The sequence below is a fragment of the Chinchilla lanigera genome, unplaced genomic scaffold (genome assembly GCF_000276665.1).
Source record: "Chinchilla lanigera isolate Chin_1 unplaced genomic scaffold, ChiLan1.0 scaffold00023, whole genome shotgun sequence".
In the NCBI taxonomy this organism is placed as follows: domain Eukaryota; kingdom Metazoa; phylum Chordata; class Mammalia; order Rodentia; family Chinchillidae; genus Chinchilla; species Chinchilla lanigera.
In genome coordinates, this window is record NW_004955424.1 from 22487968 (window position 1) to 22509850 (window position 21883).

Below are 21883 nucleotides of genomic sequence, written 5' to 3' on the forward strand. Positions count from 1 at the left end.
TTTTTTTTGGTGGTACTGGGGATCGAACTCACAACCTTGCACTTGCCAGGCATTGCTTATGCCACTGGGCTATAGCCCCAGTCCCTTAAATTAACTCATTGAAATTAAATTGTTAGTGATATAAACATTTTGTTGCTGTGAATGTATGTGCTGCTTTTTGTGACTCTGAAAAAGTAACTGCTGGATTGAAAATGAAGTACATAGGATTTTTAATTTCATGGTGACAGACTGGAATTTCCCTTCAAGAAAAAAAGCTTATAAATTTGTAAGTCAATGAGTATTTTTACAAGCATTTTCAAGTGTTTAGACTTAGACAAAGGGATTTCTTTTTAGAAAGAAAATGAGACCATTCCATGTGATGTATTAGTGGCTTAAGAACAGTTATCTGTTGTTTCTAATGATTCTGTGAATTGGTTGGGCAATTCCTGTGTTAGTTTGTATGTGCTCATTTATGCTTTGACAGTGGGTGGATTGGAGGTCCAGATCTCACTTGTGTGTCCTGCGTTTGGGGCTGGCTCCTATCTTCGGGCTCCTTGTCTTTTTTTCCCCATGACTCTTATTCTCCACTAGGGTAAACTGGCTTCCTAATCTGGTAATTTTAGCAGTATTTAAAGCAGGCAAAAGTAGAAGCAAGGCTTCTTAACAAGTTCAGGATAAACCATACTTGTGTCTCTCCTGCCTGGAGGTTTGGACCATCTATGGTTCAAGCTAGTGTGAATGTGTTAAGTCCATCTTCTGAAATGACACAGGATCAATTGTGCCATATTTTGGTGGTTGAAATAGTTTATAAGAGCAGCCTGCTTTGAAAGGGATAGTGAAATAGACCCAATCTCTGGGTAGGAGGAGAGTACAGTATGATTTTATATCTTGCACATTGGTTTCCAGTGCATAAGAGGATGCAAATTGTGGCCATTAGAAAATCTACCATGTGCTGTTTGTAAATTTTTTTAAGGTCACTCTTTTCCTCCAGATTATTTATTCTGTAACTTTGTAATTAGCTTCTCTGAGTTTTTCTTTTCTTTGCTTCCCTTTTTCCCTTTCTTGTTTTTCCTTTCTCCTTTTCTCTCTCCCCTCCCCTTTGCTCCCTCTCTGCTCTCCTGTCTCCTGCTTCCCACTCTCCCCTTCCTTCCTTTCTTTTTATACTAGGGATTGAACCTGGGGCCTTAAATTAAACTTCATATTTCTAGAAAATAATAGTTCTTTTTTACTAGAATATTTTCATACTGAATTGAGACTATGTACAAACATAGCCCAAGGAATCAGTACTTTCCCTATTAGAATTGTCCATAAGAATATTTTAAATCAGATTGTGGTCTGTTGTAGAATTCTGAGATTCTTTTCCTAGAGAAAGTTTTTTTTCTGTTTTAAATTTTTTATTAGTACATATTTGGGACTAGAGATACAGCTCAGTGGCATAGTGCCTGCCTGGCCAGCCTAAGGTCCTGAATTGGATTCCCAGTAAACAAAAAAAAAAAAAAAAAAAAAAAAGAATATTAGTGCATGTTTACATTACATAATGATTACATTCCTTGAAGGGAGTTGGCACATGTACATAACAGAAGCTTTTAAAAGAATCTGTTACATGAGGTACATTAAATGTTCTAAAATGTCATATCTGAACCTTTTCGACAAAAAAGGGAAGCTGTCATGCAAACCTGAAAAATTTTATCTTCCAGAACATCATGTAAATAGTGTTTTATTGTCTTAACTTAGTTATTGAAAATTGCTAGAAATAGTTAGGTTAGGAATCTAGGTGTGAGAAATTCATATAGAAATAATTTTTTCCAGTTAACCATTTCTTTAACGATAGAACTGTATGTGTACTAAATCTGTTATTTTGTTCAGTGTGTTCATTGGTGATTATTTTTTTATTTTCAAAAATTACATTCTTCTGTACTTTCTGTAGTAAAGTGCCTCATTATTCTTGAAATCCTTTCGTGTGACTGCTTGGTTGAAAGCAGTTGTTTCATGTGGTCTTTGAGGTAAAAATCTAATTGAAAACCACTCACATAGTAAGGGAGGATCTTTCTTACACAGTTGCTTTAGGTATAAAATTACTTTATAGTTACTTTTTGGGGGATGCGTATTACTGGGGATTGACTCTAGGGCTTTTACACTGAGTTACGTCCCCTTCCTTTTTTATTTTGAGACTAGGTCTTTGCCCAGGTTGGATTTGAATTTACCCTCCTACCTCTGCCTCCCAGAGTGCTGGGATTATAGGAGTGCACCACCATAAAACAGAAAATGGCAATCAGCAAATAGATTCCTCTGGCAGCTGTTTTTCAGAGGACTATTATCAGCTTCCTGACTCTGAAATCCACATTTTCAGTGTAACAGAATTTTTTTTCCCCCTAAAACAGTCTCACTGTGTAATTCAGACTGGCCTTGAGTTCACTGTGTAGCCCAGGCTGGCCTGGAACTTGTGGCAATCGTCCTCCCTCAGCCTCTTGAGTGCTGGGATCATAGGCGTGTGCCACCACACCTGGCCAACAAATTTAAAAAATACTGAATCTGCAAAGTACAGACTTTAAAAGCCTTGAACCTCTTCTGCATCTTCTCAAAAATACTGTTTTTACATAATTAGTACAGGTCTTTCCAGACATCTAAAAAATCATAATTATCAGAGCCTGATCATAAATCCTGTTCTTAAATGCAGTATAAGATTATTATCCTTCTCTACTTGTACATATGTTGTAGCCACCTTATTTTTTCACAGCTTTTTGAAGGTATAACCTATATACCATAAAAATCATTGGTTTAAACTGTACAGATTATTTTTAGAATATTTATAGAGTTCTGCCACCTTTTACTCATCTGATTGATGGATATCAATTGTTTCTAAATTTGAGGTGTTATAAACCATTTCAGTGAGCATCATTATTACATATGTACTCTAATACTTTAGTTCCTCAGGATGCGTACCCAAAAAATGAATTGCTGGTTCAGAGGCAGTGTGCATTTTTTTTTTTTTTTTTTTTTTGTACTGGGAATCGAACTCAGGACATTGTGTTTGCCAGGCAGGCGCTTGTGCCGCTGAACTATATCTCCGGCCCTATTTTGAGTTTTGATAAATACTGCCAAATTACCTTTTCAGAAAGTTTTATCCTCACCAATAATTGGATAAGTGTGCTTGTACTTCCAGGCAATTTAAATCTTTGGTATGGAAAGTACATTGTGGAAGTCTTGAGTGCACCTCTAGGGAATTCTAGATCACAGGGAATTCCAGAGCAGTTTCAAAACCACCTAACCAAATTATATTTCTACAAGAATTGCTCTGATTTTTTTGCGCGGCGTGGTGGTTTGTGGGTGTAATTCCAGTATTGGGTGGCTGAGCCTGGATGATCACAGCAAGTTCAAGGCCAGCCTAAGCAACACAGTGAGTTCAAGGCCAGGCTGAAGTACATAGCAAGACCCTGTCCCCAACAACCAAAAAAAAAAAAAAAAAAAAGTTCCTGATTTTTAAGGAAAGGTTAAATCGTTTTTTAAGAAAGAAAAGTACTATGTAATACATACTTTTGAAATGTTGTTTTAAGAAGGGTTAAAATACGTCTTTTAGGAATACATCTGTGGTGATAAACAGTTGCAGAATAATCTGTTCATTGAATTTTTATGGAATTAATCTTTTAGAAGATTGTATGCTTTTTAAATTATTACTTAGTTATGATCTAATTTTATTTACTTTTTTTTAAATTAGGATATATCAACTCAAGAAAGTAACATATTAGGGGCATTCTGTGATATGAATGTAAGTTTTTTCTCTTTCTATTCTAAGGTTTATAGAAAAATTTATGTTTGGTTTTCTGTTCATATGTCGTTTATTTTTTATGTCTCAGTATCTTTGCAGTGTTGCTAATAAAAAGAAATTGTTTTTGATGAGTTTTAAAATAAATTTTTTTTTCCCCCAGGATGTTGAAGTTCCATTGCATTTGCTTCGTTATGTGTGTTTGTTTTGTGGGAAAAATGGTCTTTCCCTCATGAAGGATTGCTTTGAGTATGGAACTCCTGACACTTTGCCATTTCTTATAGCACATGCATTTATTACAGTTGTGTCTAATGTAAGTATTGTTTGGAATTGATCTTGAGAGCCATGTCTAGCATTTCACTAACATGAATTTTGTGTCTGGAAAAGGCAGGTTTTTAATAACGTACCTGTACATTAGAACACTTTTTCCTTGGATGTTTGAAAAGGTTGAAAGCAAAAACCATTTTTAGAAAAGATCTTTATAATACACTTAGAATTTGAGTAAATTGATGTGTTTTAAAATAGACACAGATAGCCATTATCTTTTATCTAAAATTGAAGATAAAAGATAAATTGAAGATAAAATTAAAGATAGGCTTATGTTGGCATTAACTTTTTCTCACTGATCTCCAGGTTAAAGACTGGATAAAAAATAACCAAATGTTTTATTGCATTGCTTCCAGTCATACTCTCTTTGTATTGAAGGAACACTGGAAAGAACCCTCAATACACTGGCGTTAATGTAGTACATTGGGTATCTAGAATCCTTCCCCTCCCCCCTCCCCTCCCGATAGGGTCTTCCTATGTATTCCAGGCTGGCCTTGAACTCACTGTGTAGCTGAGGCTGCCCTTGAACTTGCAGTGATATTCCTGCCTCAGCATCCTGAGTGCTGGGATTGCAGGTGTGTACCACCTCACCCAGCTTCACATATTTCCATATTTACAATAAATGTATCAAAGTCATTTTTTATTACAAAATTCCATATTTTCTGATAGGCTGAAAATACTGTACTACACACTGTGGAAGCGAAGGATGTGGGTTTTGTATTTATAGTGGCGTTTAAAACCTGAATTCAAGCATTTTTTTTCTTTCTTTTTTTTTTTTTCTCTTTTAGTTTTTCGAGACAGGGTTTTACTCTGTAGTTCGGGCTGGGTTCAAACTTGGAGTGGTCCTCCTGGCTCAGCCTCCTGAGTTCTGGGATTACAAGCCTACACCACCAAGTCCAGCTCAAGTCTTACAATTTCAGTCTGTAAAATGAGAATGATGATGGTATCTATTTTACTCTGTGTGTGTGTTACCAAGGATTGAACCCAGGGCACTGTGCATGCCAGGCCAGCCCTTTATCACTGAGCTACATTCACAGCTAACTCATACTTTGACATATTCTCTGTTCCCAAATTTGTTTTTAATTTGGTTTGGTTTGAACTTCTGTGATATATAAGCCATTATTTATGATAATGGTATAGTGTAAACACATTGGATTTAGAAGTATATCAGAATAGCGTGTGGTAAAAAGTAAGGAAATAGATTTATTTATAATAGAGGAAATTTATTTATAATAGAGTTATAACTTGTGTTATAACTCATTTGAAGGGTACTTTCAGTAAGAACTTATTTCAGTAAATAGCAGCTGATACTGTAATCAATATGTGATTATAAAATATATTTGCTCTACATGATTGATATTTTTTGGAAGGAAGAATGAGGTAGTTTATTAAAAACTAAGATGGTTGATTCAAGAGAACTTAGTATTTTGTATGGTGCTTCCTACATAAAGTGGTACAGAGGCCAGCTGTGGTGGCACACACCTATAATCTCAACACTGGGGGAGGCTGAGGCTAGAGGTTGCCGTGAGTTCAAGGCCAGCCTTGGCTACATAATGAGTTCAAGGCCAGCCTGAACTACAAGGTGAAACCCTATCTCAAAAAAAAAAAGAAAAGGAAAGAAAAATGAATGTAGAGTATACATTCTTTAAAAAAATATGTATAGGGAAGCATATAGTTAGATAAATTTGAGTAGATGGTTTTCCCTTTCAGCAATACTAATTTTTCAGATTGATTTTTATTTGTTTATAATGTTAGATTATCTGATACATGTCTAATCCTATTTTCTAGCTTATTCTTTTCAAAATTGATTTAACAATATAGTTTTTAGAAGCAGTAAAATAGTAAATACTCATTTTTGGTTTAATCAGAGACATACTTCACATATTATACATTAATGTCATTTTTATATTTCTTTGTAGATTAGAATATGGCTACATATCCCTGCTGTCATGCAGCATATTATCCCTTTTAGGACCTATGTTATCAGGTGAGTTTACAAAATTTTTCCCATTATGAATATATTTAAATAATTTATAGCACAGAATTATAGTATTTGAACATCTTTTATAGTCACGTCCTCTAGAAGAAACTTTCCCAGTTTGATGTAAAGTATTTCTTATGGATATATATGACTTTATGTTTAATGTTAACTTTTCTTGACTTTTTGAGACAGGGTCTCACTATATAGTGCAGGCTGGCCTTGAACTATGTAGTCCAGGCTGGTCTCAAACTCTTGGTGATTCTCCTACCTCAACTTCCCAAGTGCTGGCATTACAAGCATGTGCTGTCACACCCTATTTAATGTTAACGTCTTAGTCATTTAGGTTGGACATGTTTTTTTACATATTATATAACATTGAAAGATTAATAATTGGTATTCTGTATTCAGTAAACAAATACACGCTAAGTATTATGTTGTAGGCACTGGGGATATAGCACAGAAAAAATAAATTTAAACAATCTACATGGAAAATAAATATGTAATCAGACAGTGCTAAGTACTACAGGATAAAAATATCAAAAGCCGAGTGAGAGTTCTAGAGTATGGGTTACAATGTGGGGAGGCGGTACTTAGGGTCTTTCGCTGTATAGTTCAGACTGACCTTGAACTCACTATGTAGCCCAGCCAGGCCTCAAATTTGAGATGGTCTTTCTGCCTCAGCCTCCCAAATGCCGGGATTATAAGTGTGTATAACCACGCCTAGCTGTGTTACAATTTTAAGTATGGGGATGGAGAAGGTCTCACTAAGGAAAAGATGACACTTGAATTTTGTTTAGGTCTCAATCTAAGAGGGAAGTAGAGGAAAAATTTTGTGAGTAAATTTAGAGTATGAACTGTCAGTTCTTGATTAAAAAAAATCAGTTCTTTACACCTTTTTCTTACACAAACATTTGAGTGCCTATTATTTTCCTGGTACTATTTGAGTTGCTGGAGAAAGATCAGAATAACAAAGATAGTGATATCATAGAGAAGATAAGGGTTTTCTGAAAGGTGATATCTGAAACAGCTAATTAGGTAATGATCAGAGGATGCACCCTGGCATAACCATATAGAAGGAACATATGGACATAGGCTTTGAGGAGTAGAACATGGAAGAATCTAGAAGTAGATGGATGTGGAGCCAAATATGTAAGGGAATGTGAATATGATATGAGGTTGAAATGATAAACAGGGCCAGATTATTCAATATTTTGTATGCGACTGTGAAGTTTGGATTTAATTTTATTTATTTATTTGGTTGGTTGGTTGATTTTTTTTTTTCCGGTACCGGGAATTGAACTCACAGCCTCACGCTTGCCAGGCAGGCGCTGTGCTGCTGAGTTAAATCCCCAGCCCCTGGATTTAATTTTTGTTGTTGTTGTTGTTTTTTGTTTTTTGTTTTTTGTTTTTTTTTCTGGTACTGGGAATCGAACTCACGCCTTTGCGCTTGCCAGGCAGGCGCTGTGCCGCTGAGCTAAATCCCCAGCCCCTCCCCTGGATTTAATTTTAACAGTGGGAATCTATTGAAGGCTTTTCCAGCATATGAATCATGATGGTTTTTACAAGATCACTCTAGTCTTTAAGTTTATTGTAAATTGTAGTGGGGCTGGAGTAGAAACTTGTAGGCTAATTAAGATGTCAGTGCCGTAGTCCTAGAAAGAGATTATGTTACTTACACTAGCACTGGCAATCATGGTATATAAAAGGAAAAGACAGCCTTGTGGGTGACACCAACAGTCACTCTCTTACCATATTTCTTTTTTCTTTCTTTCTCTCACATATTTCTTTTCCCCACTCTTGTACTGTGTATGTTATTAACAGATGTGAAAGACTAGGAGAACTTAAAGACAAGACTTTAAGATGTCAGTAGAAGATTTAAGTGATGCTAGCAAATTAAGAGTATGAGCCTGTAGTTCAGAACAGAATAATAAGAGTTGTCAGCATAAACACAGTACTTAGAAACCAGGGGCGAGAGAATGTAGAAATAGAGTATAGGTAAGTTTAAAACACAGCCCCATACCAATTGATTTTGCATGTAAGAAAACAGCCCCTGATTTAGTGTCTTTCAAAAATAGCTGTTTTTAATTCCTCTGGTTGGCTAGATGGTTCTTCTGAGCTGTGTTGACTTGGCTAAAACTTGATGGTCTAGTATAGCCTCATGTACGTGTTCCATGACTAGCAGGCTGATGGTGGGAGATTCATGCATACACATCCTGCAGTTGCTTGCTGACAGTTGGGGGTTCAGCCAAACTTCCCTTCTATGTAATAGGCCACTTCTTTAGGTAGTAGAAGAGTTTCCAATAATGGACGACAAGCTCAAAGGCTTTTCAGTTCCTGCTGTGTCAGGGCTGTTACCACTGTGTTGACCAAAGCAAGTTACATGACAAAGCCCAAATTCAAGGGATTAATGAAATAGATGGCATGTCCTTTTTTTTCTTTTTTCTTTTCCCCACTCTTACCTCCACCCCCACTGGTGATAGAACTCAGGGCCTTGTACATTCTAGGCAAGTGATCTACCACTGGGCTGCATACCCATCCATAGATGATACTTCTTAATAGGAGTAGTGAAGTCACATTGTAGAGACTTCTACATATAATAATGGGAAGAATTTGTGGTCATTTTGCAGCCTACAGTAGGCCCCAAGAAGCACTAACGTTGAAAAGTTAGATTCAGAGAAGGAGCCAGGCAAAAAGATTAATCCAGGTATGGTGAGAAAAGTGTATATTTGTGGATTTTAGAAGCAAAAAGAATAATGTATACATGTTAAAGATTTTGGCTTTTAGGGGAAGAAGTGTACTGTGTCTAGGAAGTCCACTAAAATTTACTAACATAAGAACTGTAAATATGCAGGTCTTAAAGAATAATAAATCTTTACATGAAGGTATAGAACCCTATGTTAGTTCATGACAGGGCCATAATTCACATGTCTTGTTGCCAGGTGACTTGAACCACTGGTGACTGTGCTGTGCGTGGCAGTACCACTTCTACCACCAATGGTACAAGCCACCCGATGGGATAGTCATTACCACCCGTAGCTTCAGTTGGTGGGAATGTGTCAGATGACTTGGCTCTTGGCAGTTGCTGATTCAAGTTGAACTTGGAGCCAAAAAGACTCACTGCCACAGGTCCAGTCCTTTAAGGATCACATAGACATACCCTAAGTTGGGAATAAATGTAAGGATGCCAGGTTCTACTGTATTAAATATTATGGAGGTATGGAGAAAAGGAATATTATTAAATGTGTGGATGGTCCTTAGAAGTGTTTTGTGAAAAATTTTAAAAGTTTTTTGAGGTTTTTGTATATTTTCTATTTTTGAATCATACAGGTACTTATGCAAGCTCTCTGATCAGGAGTTACGACAGAGTGCAGCTCGTAATATGGCTGACTTAATGTGGAGCACAGTGAAAGAACCATTGGATACAACATTATGCTTTGATAAAGAAAGCCTAGATCTTGCATTTAAGTACTTTATGTCACCTACTTTGACTATGAGGTTGGCTGGCTTGAGTCAGATAACAGTAAGCTATATTTGTTTTATTTTTTATCATTTTATTTGCTTGTCAGACTATCAGAATAATAATACCCACTGTCTGTGAAGTCCTTCATGCTAGGCATTATGCTGAGTGTTTTACATGGATTAATTTGTATTGTCTTCACAAATAATTTCTGTATTTTCCTTATTTTAAATATGAGGAGACTGAGATGTATAGATTTATAAGGATTTATACCTGAGGTCTGTTGGATTTCAGGGTCTAACTCCTTCATCAGTTTCTAAATTTTAATTTTTGAAGCCATGTATGGTGGTGCATGCCTATAATCCCAGCACTCTGGAGGCAGAGGCAGGAGGATCAGTGTGAGTTTGAGGCCAGCCTGGGCTACATAGTAAGATCAGGTCCAGCTTCAATTAAATAGACACTGTCTCCAAAAAAAAATTTCTTTTGTAAATTTTTTGAGTTAGGGATTCATTGTGTTGCCCAGACTGACCTTTAATTCCTAAACTCATCTAGTGGTCCCAGTTTAGCCTCTCAAGTAGCTGGGACTATAGGCATATGCCACTGTACCTGGTCACCATTTAAAAACAAAAACTCTTTATTTTTTATACTAAAAAAGTAGCATTTTGAAAGAAAAAAGAACTATAGACATTAATACTCAGTTTGCCAGGTAGAAGACAGATTATTAGGCCATAGGTGAAATTTGACCGATAATAATGTTTTATATAGTATTAAATATTATTTACATGAGAAGTCACATAAAAATGTATATTCTTGGCTTCTCTTCTCTTGAAGAAGGGGAGATAGAAGACCTGATATCCTTGGGTCTGTGTACTTGTATGACAAGAGTTCGTTAAAAAATAAGTATACTTTTTATGGTTAGCTTCTACAGTCCCCATTAGCTTTATTCCTTTACATTTCATGTTGTAGTATAGTTACGTTGCAAATTTGAAGTAGTTAAATTTTACCCATGTGTTACAAATGTAGAAAAGTTTTCTTAACATTTTCCCACATAAATCTTAAATGGGAACCTTTCGTGAAACCTTGTGTCTATAATGACATTACTTGTTGCCTTGCAGTGGCTATTTGTTTTTTCCTCATTCAGCTTCATTTTTCTCTGTTGTGCTTGGACGGTATTACTTTTGGAATGAATTTTGGTATTGTAGTACTAAAGGAAAACATTTTAATACCAAGGAAAGTGTTTTACTAGTAAAGGAAATAGTCATACTGATTAGGAAGTATGTCTGATTGTCTTATACTTTATAACTTTAATCTAGTTATGATTAACATTAAAGCAACTGGTTTAGTATGTTTTTTGCCACTGAGTAACATACACAAAAATAATTTGGAGAAAACTTCAGTTTCTTTTTTCTGATCATAGAATCAACTTCATACCTTCAATGATGTGTGCAATAATGAATCACTGGTTTCAGACACAGAAACGTAAGTAGCATTAATTCATATGTAACTACACCATTTTAATATGTACCTGTTTATATGGTGAATATAATAGTGATTTTATTAGATTTTAAGTATTTACTAGAAATTCTTCACCTTAATTTGCTTAATTTTTTATAAGCTTTTAGAACAATATATTGAAGCACTTGCATTTTTTTTTTTTTTTTTGGTTTTTCTCCGGTACCGGGAACTGAACTCATGACCTTGCGCTTGCCAGGCAGGCGCTTTGCCACTGAGCTAAATCCCCAGCCCCTAGCACTTGCATTTTTAAAAAAAACATACATTAACACATAGTATTGTTTGTTGCAAAATGCTGAAAAATGCTAGTTACACAGGGGATCTTAGTGAAGATGGTACTGATCATTTTCAGAAAGCATACTGGCTTGTTTGAGGCTGTTGCAACCAAGTGCTGTAAATTAGTTGGCTTATAAATGACAGATCTAATTTTATGTTTGGGGGCTTTCACCTAAGATCAGGGTGCCAATATGATTGAGTTCTGGTGAAGGCCTTGGGCTTGCAGATTGCCATTTTCTTTTTCTGTCTTCACATGGCTGAAAGTGAGTGTGAGAGAGCTCTTCAGGGTCTTTAAGGCTCCACTCTTACAGCTTAATTATTTCCTGTTGCTGACCTCCCTCCCCCAAGTGTTGGAATATTCACCGTAGTAATACTGTACAGACTAGGTCTTTATGGTGTAGAAACAGTGGATACAGGAATAAGGAGGAGTTCTGTTTTTTAAAACATAAGGAATATACATCCTGAAGACATGGCTGAACTCGATGTGATGGTGCATGCTTGTAATCCAAGAACTCTGGGAGGCTGAGGATCATGATGATCCAGCATGGGCAATTCAAAATTAAAAGAAAAAGGCTGGGATATATATAACTCAGTGTGAAGGTCCTGGATTCAGTCCCCAGTACTGCAAACAGCAAAGAAACAAAAAGACTAAAAACCAAACCCAGACCAACCAACAAACAAAAAAAGATATAACTAAGAGGATAGGGAGATGAGTAAAAGTTTTGGGGACAGTTGAGGTAGAGAAGGGAGTACAGGATAAAAGAATTGGAGCATCATCTTATATATTAACATGATGTTATATATTAACATGATGCTCCAATATGCACTATAAAAGAATTGGAGTAAAATGTTATATATTAAGTATTGTTGGGGACTATAAATTGGATCTTTTAAGCAGTTTTATTTAGGCATACATGTACATACTAAAATTTATTCAGGTGTACTACTTAATGGATCTTAGTGAATTTTTCATCATTTCAAAAAGATCTCTTTTTGCCCATTTGTGGTCCTTATTCTCATCCCAACATCACTAATCTGTTTTTTGTTTATATAGAATTGCCCATTTTGGAGCATTTCATAATGAATCATATGAATAGTGGTCTTTTTTCATCTGGCTTATCTGATGATTGAGTGTCTCAGGCTTTGTGTCTATTGAGGGTGCTCTACCGCAGGGCTACATCCTCATTTCTAAACATCTATTTATGTATGTGCTAGTCTGTTGTTTTCTTCAGTAAATTGTTTACAACTTTGCCCTGCTTTAATTTTTTAAAAAATATTTTGAGATGGAGGGTCTTGCTAAGTTGCCTGGGTTCCCCTTGAACTCACAATCATCCTGTCTTAGCTGGGCATGGTGGCACATCCCTCTAATCCCAGTCCATAGTCAGGAGACTGAGGCAGGAGGATCGAGTTTGAGGCCAGCCTAGGCTACACACTGATTTCAAGGCTAGCCTGAATTGCATAGCAAGATCCTGTCTCAAAACAAACAAACAAACAAACAAACAAACAAACAAAACGATTTGTCCTGCCTCACCCTTCCTAGTAGTTGGGATATAGGCATGTGCCAGTTTACAATGGCTGCTCTTTTTCTAATTGTGTCCTTATAGTTTTATGGCCTTGCATGTGCACTGTCCTGCAGAATGTTCTATTCTATGGAGTGTTCTATAGATATCTGTTAAGTCGAACTATTTGTAATACTGTCTCTCATATTTGAATTTTGTCTAGTTCATTTATCAAAGGTAGGATATTGAAATAATCAACTACAGTTGATCATAACTCTTGGTTCTATATTTGTGAATTCATCTGTTGAAATTTTTCTATAACTACAAAAATCATTATTTGTAGCATGTTCACAGTTATCCTTGCTCATGCACAGAGCAGTGAAAAATTTGAATGTCCCAGTATTCACATTCCAAGCTGAAATTCAACAAAGGGACACTTTGCCATCTTGTTTCAGAGCTCCCATAAAGACAATCACAGGATAGAGGCTGGGGGTTGGTGGGCAGTACAGTGTGTAGTACAAGAAGCTTGGACTCTGAGGCCACATTGATTGGGCTTGAATCTCAGCTCTGGTACTTACTAGAGGAGACAGCCTAAATCCTTCTGATCTTTATTTTCTCTTTTGTAAAATAGAAGCTACCAGTATGAGTTGTTTTTAGGATCAAGATTATAATCTCTGTATCATATATATATATTGTTAGTATTTCCTCTAGGACTGTGGTTCAATGTTAGCTAATTCAATGTTTGCAGTGACTCTGTAGAACTAACTGCTGTGAATAACAAGAATTGACTGTAGTATTGAACTACTTTAATCCCTTTGATTCAGTTTTTGCTTTATGTATTTTGTGGCTCTTTTATTAGGTGCATAAATGTTATAGCTATATTATCTTGATATTGGATCCTTTTATCATTATAAGTTGTCCCTCTTTTGTCTTTTTAAGACTTCTTTTTGGCTTAAAATCATTTTATTTGATACTGGTATAGCCACTGCAGCTTTCTTATGCTTACTGTTTGCATGATAAATATTTTTCCATCTTTTTACTTTAAATTTGTTTGGTCTTGAATCTAAAGTATGTCTTTTGGAGGCAATATTTAATTAAATCTTTAAAAAGAAAAAAACGGGGGTGGGTGTGGTACACTCCTATAAATTTTAGCCACTAGGGAGGCTGAGGCAGGATGATCATGAGTTTCAGAAAAACCTGAGTGACTTACTAATACTCTGTCTTAAAATTTAAGTGGAAAAGGCCTGGGGATGTAGTCCAGTAGTACGGCGCCCCTTGGTTCCATCTCTAGTACTTTTTAAAAAAACTTCTCTAACAATATCTTCTTAGAGTTTTTAATCTGTTCACTGTTTTTTACTTATTCATAAGTGTTACATGTGCCCTTTTACAGTATTTTCCTGATGGGTCTTTTTACTCTTCTTTTGCTGCTTTATTTTACAATCTATGTATATATTTTAGTATGCTACTTTAATTCCATTTTTTTATAACTAAAAAGTATTTCCTTGATGGTTTTTTAATGGTATACAGTATGTATTTAACTTTCCAGATTTGTAGTAGTTTAGTTATAATACAGTACAAAAGTGTTGCTCCACCATTGTGCTGTTATTGTCTTCCTAATAGAAGCCAGCTGTTGATCTTACTGTTATTTGGCTAGATGATTTTCTTTCAGTGCTTTCAAGATTGTTCTCTTTAGCTGGGCGTGGTGGCGCACGTCTGTAATCCCAGTACTTGGGAGGCTGAGGCAGGAGGATTGCTGTAAGTTCGAGGCCAGCCTGGGCTACATAGTGAGTTCAAGACCAGCCTGAATTACATGGCAAGACCCTGTGTTGTTCCCCATCCCCAATATATATATATTTATGTAATTTCTTTTTAGCTTTCAACCATTTGTCTATGGTCTGTTTGTGATTTCTCTTGATTTCTTTGTGATTATCCTCCTTGGAATTTTTGTGCATACTTGGATATGTAGATGAATATATTCAAAAAAAATTGAGGAGTTTCTTTAAATGGTTTTTTCTGGCACCCTCTGTCCCTTTCTGGAACACTAACTACTGTATGTGTATGTTTGCAGAGTCCTGAATGGTGGTTATTGATAATCTAATTCATTAAGCTCATTAAGCTATTTCATAAGTTCCTCAGTCTTGTTTTGATATCTTTCAAGAATCTAGAGAGAGCTTTTTTAATATAAACTTACTTTATTGGAATAACTGTCTTTCAACAAGAGAGTTGAGTCATAGCTTCAGTAGGACTCTACCAAAATAGGTAGAATGTATTACCTATTTAGTAGTAATATTTTAAGATTTTTTTGTTTTGAAACCATATACTCTGTTCTCTAAAAATCTTTTATAATTCTTTGAACAAACAAGTTTTTCAGTCTTTTCATTTTTCTGTATATAATTAATACTGATGAAAACAATTGAGAATCTTTTACTATACTTCCTGTTTTTTAATCTGTTTTTGACCACCCACTTTCATAACATGGCCATCATTTCCCTTTTCATTCATTAGCAGAATTCTCATTAGTATAGACAAGGGACTTGCAGTTTGATTTGGGGATAACTGTTTCTTTGTTCATCATTTTGGTTACCTACTTTCTTGATGTTCTGTCAGTATAGAAAACATACTGGAGAACCGTCCCTGAATGCTTTGGTGTCTACTGTGGAAATAAAAAGTGGGAAGGCTATGTTTTTGAGTAGAACAATAATACATCGTCAACTAGATGTTACAGTTGGTAGTCTCACCTGGGTACCTTAGTAGTTGTTCTAACTTTGTTACTTTTTTTTAAATTCAAGGAGTATTAATTTGTTATATTTCATTTTAGTTATGCTTTGTAGTACTTTGAAGAATGAATTGTATATAGTCACGTTGTAATTTCTGTGATAACAAATTTAGGTTTTCAGCTGGTTCTGCTTTTGAGACATGGGAAAGGATGTAAAAAAATTTTAATGTGTTATTTTTATTATTTAACTATAGGTCCATTGCAAAAGAACTTGCAGACTGGCTTATTAGCAACAATGTAGTGGAGCATATATTTGGACCAAATTTACATATTGAGGTTTGTGGTTAATTACATGGTCTGTATATTCTGTATTGAGGAAAAGTATTTTAAAGATTAACTACAGTAAGTTTTCCTTTTACAGATTATCAAACAATGCCAAGTGATTTTGAATTTTTTGGCAGCAGAAGGGCGACTGAGTACTCAGCATATTGACTGCATTTGGGCTGCAGCACAGGTAATATTAACAGCTCTCATTGAGTGCTTCCTCATTATGTGTTCTAAGTGGTTTACTTTCTTAAAAGGTAAAGTCTGTTGTTATTCTGATTTTATAGCTTAGGAGCCCAAAATAGGGAAAAGCTGGGAAAGGAATGGCTGAGGTTTATGTGTTACTGTGTTACTAGTAGACTTGAAGGAAATTAGAGTCAGTAAATTAGAACTTCTTTACAAAAAGGTCTTTGTTTAATAAGGAGACATTTTCCTATTCTCATTTGTATAGTCAGCTCTTTACATCTTCAGTGCTATTTCTTTTCTATTGGAATTTTTTTTTCTTTCTTTTTTAAAATAGGCATATATTCATGCACATGATTCAAATCAAACATAAATATAAACATTTTCCCCTGGGAAAAGTCCTGGTAGATTGGGCAATACAGATTAGCAACTCACATTTTTCTAACTAATAAATGACTGACAGATAGAATATTCTTTATAGAATACTTCACTTATATCCTATTTTCATGCCTCACTCCTTCTGACTATCAAATCATTTACTTTGAGCTCAGACTCTCTCAGTTACATTAGACTGTCTAACATATTTCCTTGGTAGCTCTCTGGCAGCTTGTTACTGAGGTAATAAGGTCTTTGTTAAATGTTAAAAAGGTATTCCAGTTCGTATTACTCTTTCAGAAGTTTGTGTTAAAGTTTCACATCTGTTGGTGACCTTCATTTTCTTTTTAAGGCTTTTTTTTTTAATCATCTGTATGGTAATGGATAATTTTTGTTTTCTGGAGGAGAGGAAATTCTCATCATTTTCCTGTTTCTCATTTTCTACCTCACTATTTAAGAAATTTGTTTCTTGTGCTTTATCAAATATTATAACATTTAAATTCTACATTATAATCATCGTTGCAGTTTAGACTTTTATTCTCTAAGAATATATCTCAACCACAAGGTTATTTTTCCTCATTCATACTTTTCTCATCCTGTTTCTCTTTTCTCCAGAGTTAATTTGTATTTACTTTTGTGGATTTCAACATACAGCTCGGTTTTTTTTTTGTTGTTTTTTGTCTTTTTTTGAGACAGTTTCACTGTGCAGTCCAGGCTAGCCTTGAACTCACTGTGACCCTCTTGCCTCAGCCTCCCAAGTGCTGGGATTAAATGCGTGAGGCACCATTCCCACCTCTAAACTTTGTTTTCTAGAGAAATTTATGGATGTTATATTCTGATTTTCTGCATACTTATTTTTTTCTTTATTCCTGAATAGAGAGCTTAACTGCATATGGAATAGTAAAGCCATTTTTATTTTACCATATTAGTATTCTATTATTTTTGAGCAAGTAACTTTTCTTGCAGTGCTAGAGGTAGAACAGAACCCAGGGCTTTGTACATACTAGGCGAATGTTCTGCTGCTGAGCTATAATTTTCAGCCTGAGCAAATAACTAAAAAATAAAAATGTTTAATTAAGATACTTAGGCTGGAGGTATAGCTCAGTGGCATAGCATCTGCCTGGCAAGTGCAACGTCCTGAGTTTGATTCCTGGTGCCAAAAAACAAAAAAACAAAAAAAACCAGCCATATATCCTAACCACAAACAGCTAAAAAATGAAAATGTTGTACTAAGACATATATTCCCAGCTGAGCGTTACGGGGCGTATTCATAATCCTAGGACTCAGGAGACTGAGACAGGATTGTGATAGTTTGAGGCCAGCCTGGTCTACATGGCAAAGCCTGTGTCACTCCTCAACAAAAAGTCCCATCATGTCTTTTAGGTTTTTCTGGTTTTTTGAGATGAACTCAATATGTAGACCAGGCTGGCCTTGAATGCACAGCAGTCCTCCTGCATCAGCTTCTGAGTGCTGTGATTATAGGCATGTGTCACCATGGCCAGCCCTTCATGTCTTTTTCTTTCATGTAGTTTTTTTCAAGTTTTTTAGCCCCTTACGAGTTTCTGTTCTGCTGTGCATTTTTGATGATGGCTTTTAACATGTATGTACCCCCATTTTCATTATTTTATTGTGGTAGAATATACATAACACAAAACTTAGCATTGTAACTATATGTGAATATACAATTCAGTGGCATTCAGTACATTATGTTATGTAACCCCACTATATCTAAAATGTTTTGTCTCTGTACATACTAAAAAATAATTCCCAGTTCCTCTCTCCTTGCTTCTAGTTTCCTCCACTCTATATTCTATGTCTATGAACTTGCCTTTAGTATATACCTCAAATAACTAGAATCATATACTTGTCCTATATGTGACTTAATTCACTAAACATATTTTCAAGGTTTATCTCTGTTATAGCATATATGAAAATTTCCTTCCAGTGCATGTATATACCTTGCTTTATTTTTCTATCTGTTTATGGACATTTAGATTGTTTTACCTTTTGGCTATTGTGAATGAGACTGCCATGTACAGGGTATGAGTCCTTTTCCTTCTTTTATATATATACTTAGAAGTGAAATATCGGGATCATATGGTAATTCTGTATTGAATCTTTTAAAAACCTGCCAAAGTCTTCTACAGCAGCTGTACTGTTTTGTATTCTTACCAACAATATGGGAGGGTTCCAATTTCTGCACATTCATGCCAGTACTTGTTATTTGCTATTTTTAAAAAAATAAGCCATTCTAATAGATGTGAATTTGTATCTCATTGTGGTTTTAATTTTCATTTTTCTAATGACTTACGATACTAGGCACTGATCCTTTCATGTGCTTATTTGCTTCTCATGCATTTTCTTTGGACGAAATGGCTATTCAAGTCTTTCACTCATTTTTGAGTTGGATTGTTTGGATTTTTGGTTGACTTTTAGGAATTCTTTATTCTAGGTGTTAATCCTTTATCAGGTGTTTAATTTGCATGTATTCCATACTGTATGCAGTCTTTTCATTTTTTTCTCTATTGATATATACTAGGTGCATAAAACTTGTGTGTTTAGGTATGCAACTTGATGCTTTGATATATATTATGAAATAATGATCGTAATCAAGGCATTTAACATTCCCATCACTTCACAGTTTTCTTCATTTTCTTTCTTTTTCCTTTTGTTTCATTTGAGGTTGAAGATTTGTCCTCTTGGCAAATTTTCAAGCAGATAGTAAATGCTAACAATTGAACCCTGGGTCTCACATGTGCTTGGCAAGGACCCTACCCATTGAGCCACATCTTCATCTCAATCTAGTATTTTTGCTAGGTGTGGGGACTCATGTCTTTAAAGCCAGCGTTTGGAAAGCTGAGGCACGATTATAAGTTTGAGGTTAGCCTGAGTATAGTGAGTTTATAGTGAGTGTATAGTGAGTTTCAGACCAGCCTGAACTACGTAGCAAGACCTTGTCTCATAAAGAAATGAATGAATGCAGTATTGTTAACTCTAGTCAGTTTCGATATGTGAAACCTCCAGAATGTACTCATTCTGCATAACTTACCATTTGAAACTTTATGTCATTTGACCATCTTATGTCATCTTCCTATATCCCAGTTCTTCCAAACCACAAATCTCTGCTTCTAGGTTTTTGATTACTTTTAACTCTGTATATAATTAAACTCATAAAGTATTTATCTTTCTGTGTTTTTGATATTTCACCATGTTTTGAAAATGGTAGGCTTTTTTTTTTCCCTTTATTTTTTCTAACTCAGGGTTGCTTTACTACTGAGCTATCATTCTATCCCTTTTTCTTTTGAGACAGGGTCTCACTAAATTGCCCAGGCTGGCCTCAAACTTGCTTCTCCTACCTAAGCCTCTGGGATAACTGGGATTATAGGCATGTGCCATCCTGCCCAGCTAGGATTTCCTTTTTTAAAATTTTTCTTAGCACATGTTTATGGTACATAAATGTTACATTCCTCATGGGGAGTTGTTACATGTATCTAACACATCTTGATCTCTTTTTCATACCCCTCCCATCTGTTGGTCCCTTTCGCTTTTGGAAAGGATCTCTTTTTGCCTATTATTATTTATTTTGCTCTTTGCTTATATTTTGGGTTTCTCATACAAGAGAAAACATGCACTGTACGCTTGTGTGTTTGATTTATTTCACTTAACATTATGGCCTCAAGCGTATAGAATTTTCTTCATTGTAAAGTGCTAGTAATACCCTTGGGTGAGTGTGTGCGCATGTGTGTGCATTCGTACCTTTTTATCAGTTCACCTGTGGAAGATTACTTAGGTTGTTTTCATATCTTGCCTATTATTAAAAATGCTGTAATGAACATGACTGTGCAGTTAGAGATGATTGGTTTATTTTCTCTTAGATTATCTCCAGGAGTGGGATTCTTGGATCATAAGAAAGTTCTATTTTAATTTTTTCGGGATCCATTAAATGTTTTTCATAATATCTTTTCTAGTTTACATTTTTACCAACACTGTACAGGAGAGGCCCCATAAATCCATGCCCTCAGCAGCACTTGTTGTCTCTTGTCTTAGTGGTAATGGTCATTCTAACAGGTGTGAGGTGACACCTCATAGCTTTTGTTTTTCCCTGATGATTAGTGATGTTGAACACCTTTTAAATATGTTGCCTATCTGTATGTCTCTTTTCAGAAATGCCCTTTTTCTTTTCATTTTCTTTATTTTTTTTTTCAGTGTTGATATTGAACCCATGGCCTTTGCACTGAACTACATTGCAAGTCCTTTAAAAAAGTGGTTTTTTTTTTTTTTTTTGATATAATGTCCCACTAAATCTCAGAATTGCTCAGTATGAGCTCAGACTTGCAATCTTGCCTCAGCCTTTCAGAGTGCTGGGATTACAGGTGTGTACTCCTTCATGTTTGGTGGCTTTTGCTTTTTTTTTTTTTTTAAATGAATGTATTAATATCTTTTGGATATAAAACCCTAATCGTACATATGGTTCCTTTTCACTTCGTTGATCTTATTTCCCCTTCTATGCAGAAGCTTTTTAGTTTGATATGATTCCACTTGTCTGTTTTTTGTTTTGCTGCGCATGTAGTTGGTGGTGTAGCCAAAAAGTCCTTGCCTAGATTAGTGGTAGGGACCCTGTGGCACACGTGCTGCAGCTGGTTGTTATCCTTGAAATCTCTAAAAGACTCACCATCCCTGGCCTAGACCAATGTGAAAAGACTTTTCCTTTTTTTTTTTTTTTTTTTCCTATTGTAGTATTATGGTTTTAGGTCTAGCATTTGCTCTTCACTTTTCAGTCTTTAATTTACTATGAGTTGATATTTATACATAGTATGAAACAATCCTGTTTTTTTTTTTTTTTTTTTTTTTCTGGTACTGGGAATCGAACTCACAACCTCAGGCTTGCCAGGCAGGTGCTGTACCACTGAGCTAAATCCCCAGCCCCTCCTGTTTCTGTTTTTGTCCATTTGTTTTCTTGAGACAGAATATTGCTGTGTATGTCAAAGTAGTCTTTGAACTCACGGTATAGCCCGGGCTGGCCTCGAATTTGTGGTCCTCCTGCCTCAGCCTCCCCCAAGTGCTTTGATTACACATATGTGCTACTGCTTGGCTGATGCAGTTTCATTCTGTCTGTGGCTGTTCAGTTTCCCTGTGACTATATGTTGAGAGATTATCCTATCTGCATTGTGTGTTCTTGAATCTTTCTTGAAGATAACGTTGGCTGTGTGTACGTGAGTTTATTTCTGGGCTCTTCATTCTGTGCTGACTGGTTCATCTGTTTTTATGCCAGTAAAGTTTGATTGTTGTAACTTTTTTGCTGTTTTTTGTGTTTTTGGTACTGGGAATTCAGTTCAGGACCTTGTGCTTGCCAGGCAGGTGCTGTGCCCTGTGCTAAATCCTGGCCCTTGTAATATATTTTGCTAAATCCTGGCCCTTGTAATATATTTTGAACTCCCTCAGTGTTGTTCTTATTGGTCAAGATTACTTGAGCTGTTTAGGATCTTTTGTG

At 35.6% G+C, this 21883-nt stretch overlaps 1 protein-coding gene across 4 annotated transcripts in view; it reads left to right on the top strand.

The window, feature by feature from the left end:
* Usp34 (ubiquitin specific peptidase 34) overlaps nt 1–21883 on the top strand; it is a 255653-nt gene that overhangs the window by 53676 nt on the left and 180094 nt on the right. For 3 of the 4 annotated variants that reach the window (XM_005385744.2, XM_013514604.1, XM_013514602.1), the window contains exons 1-8: nt 203–265; nt 3695–3745; nt 3906–4055; nt 5989–6056; nt 9378–9570; nt 10925–10986; nt 15765–15846; nt 15932–16024. In XM_005385744.2, the coding sequence (XP_005385801.1) occupies nt 218–265; nt 3695–3745; nt 3906–4055; nt 5989–6056; nt 9378–9570; nt 10925–10986; nt 15765–15846; nt 15932–16024 (747 nt within the window). In that variant the 5' untranslated portion in view covers nt 203–217. Of the gene's footprint in view, nt 1–202; nt 266–3694; nt 3746–3905; nt 4056–5988; nt 6057–9377; nt 9571–10924; nt 10987–15764; nt 15847–15931; nt 16025–21883 lie in introns of those variants that run through there. The other variant, XM_013514603.1, reaches the window with a different exon arrangement.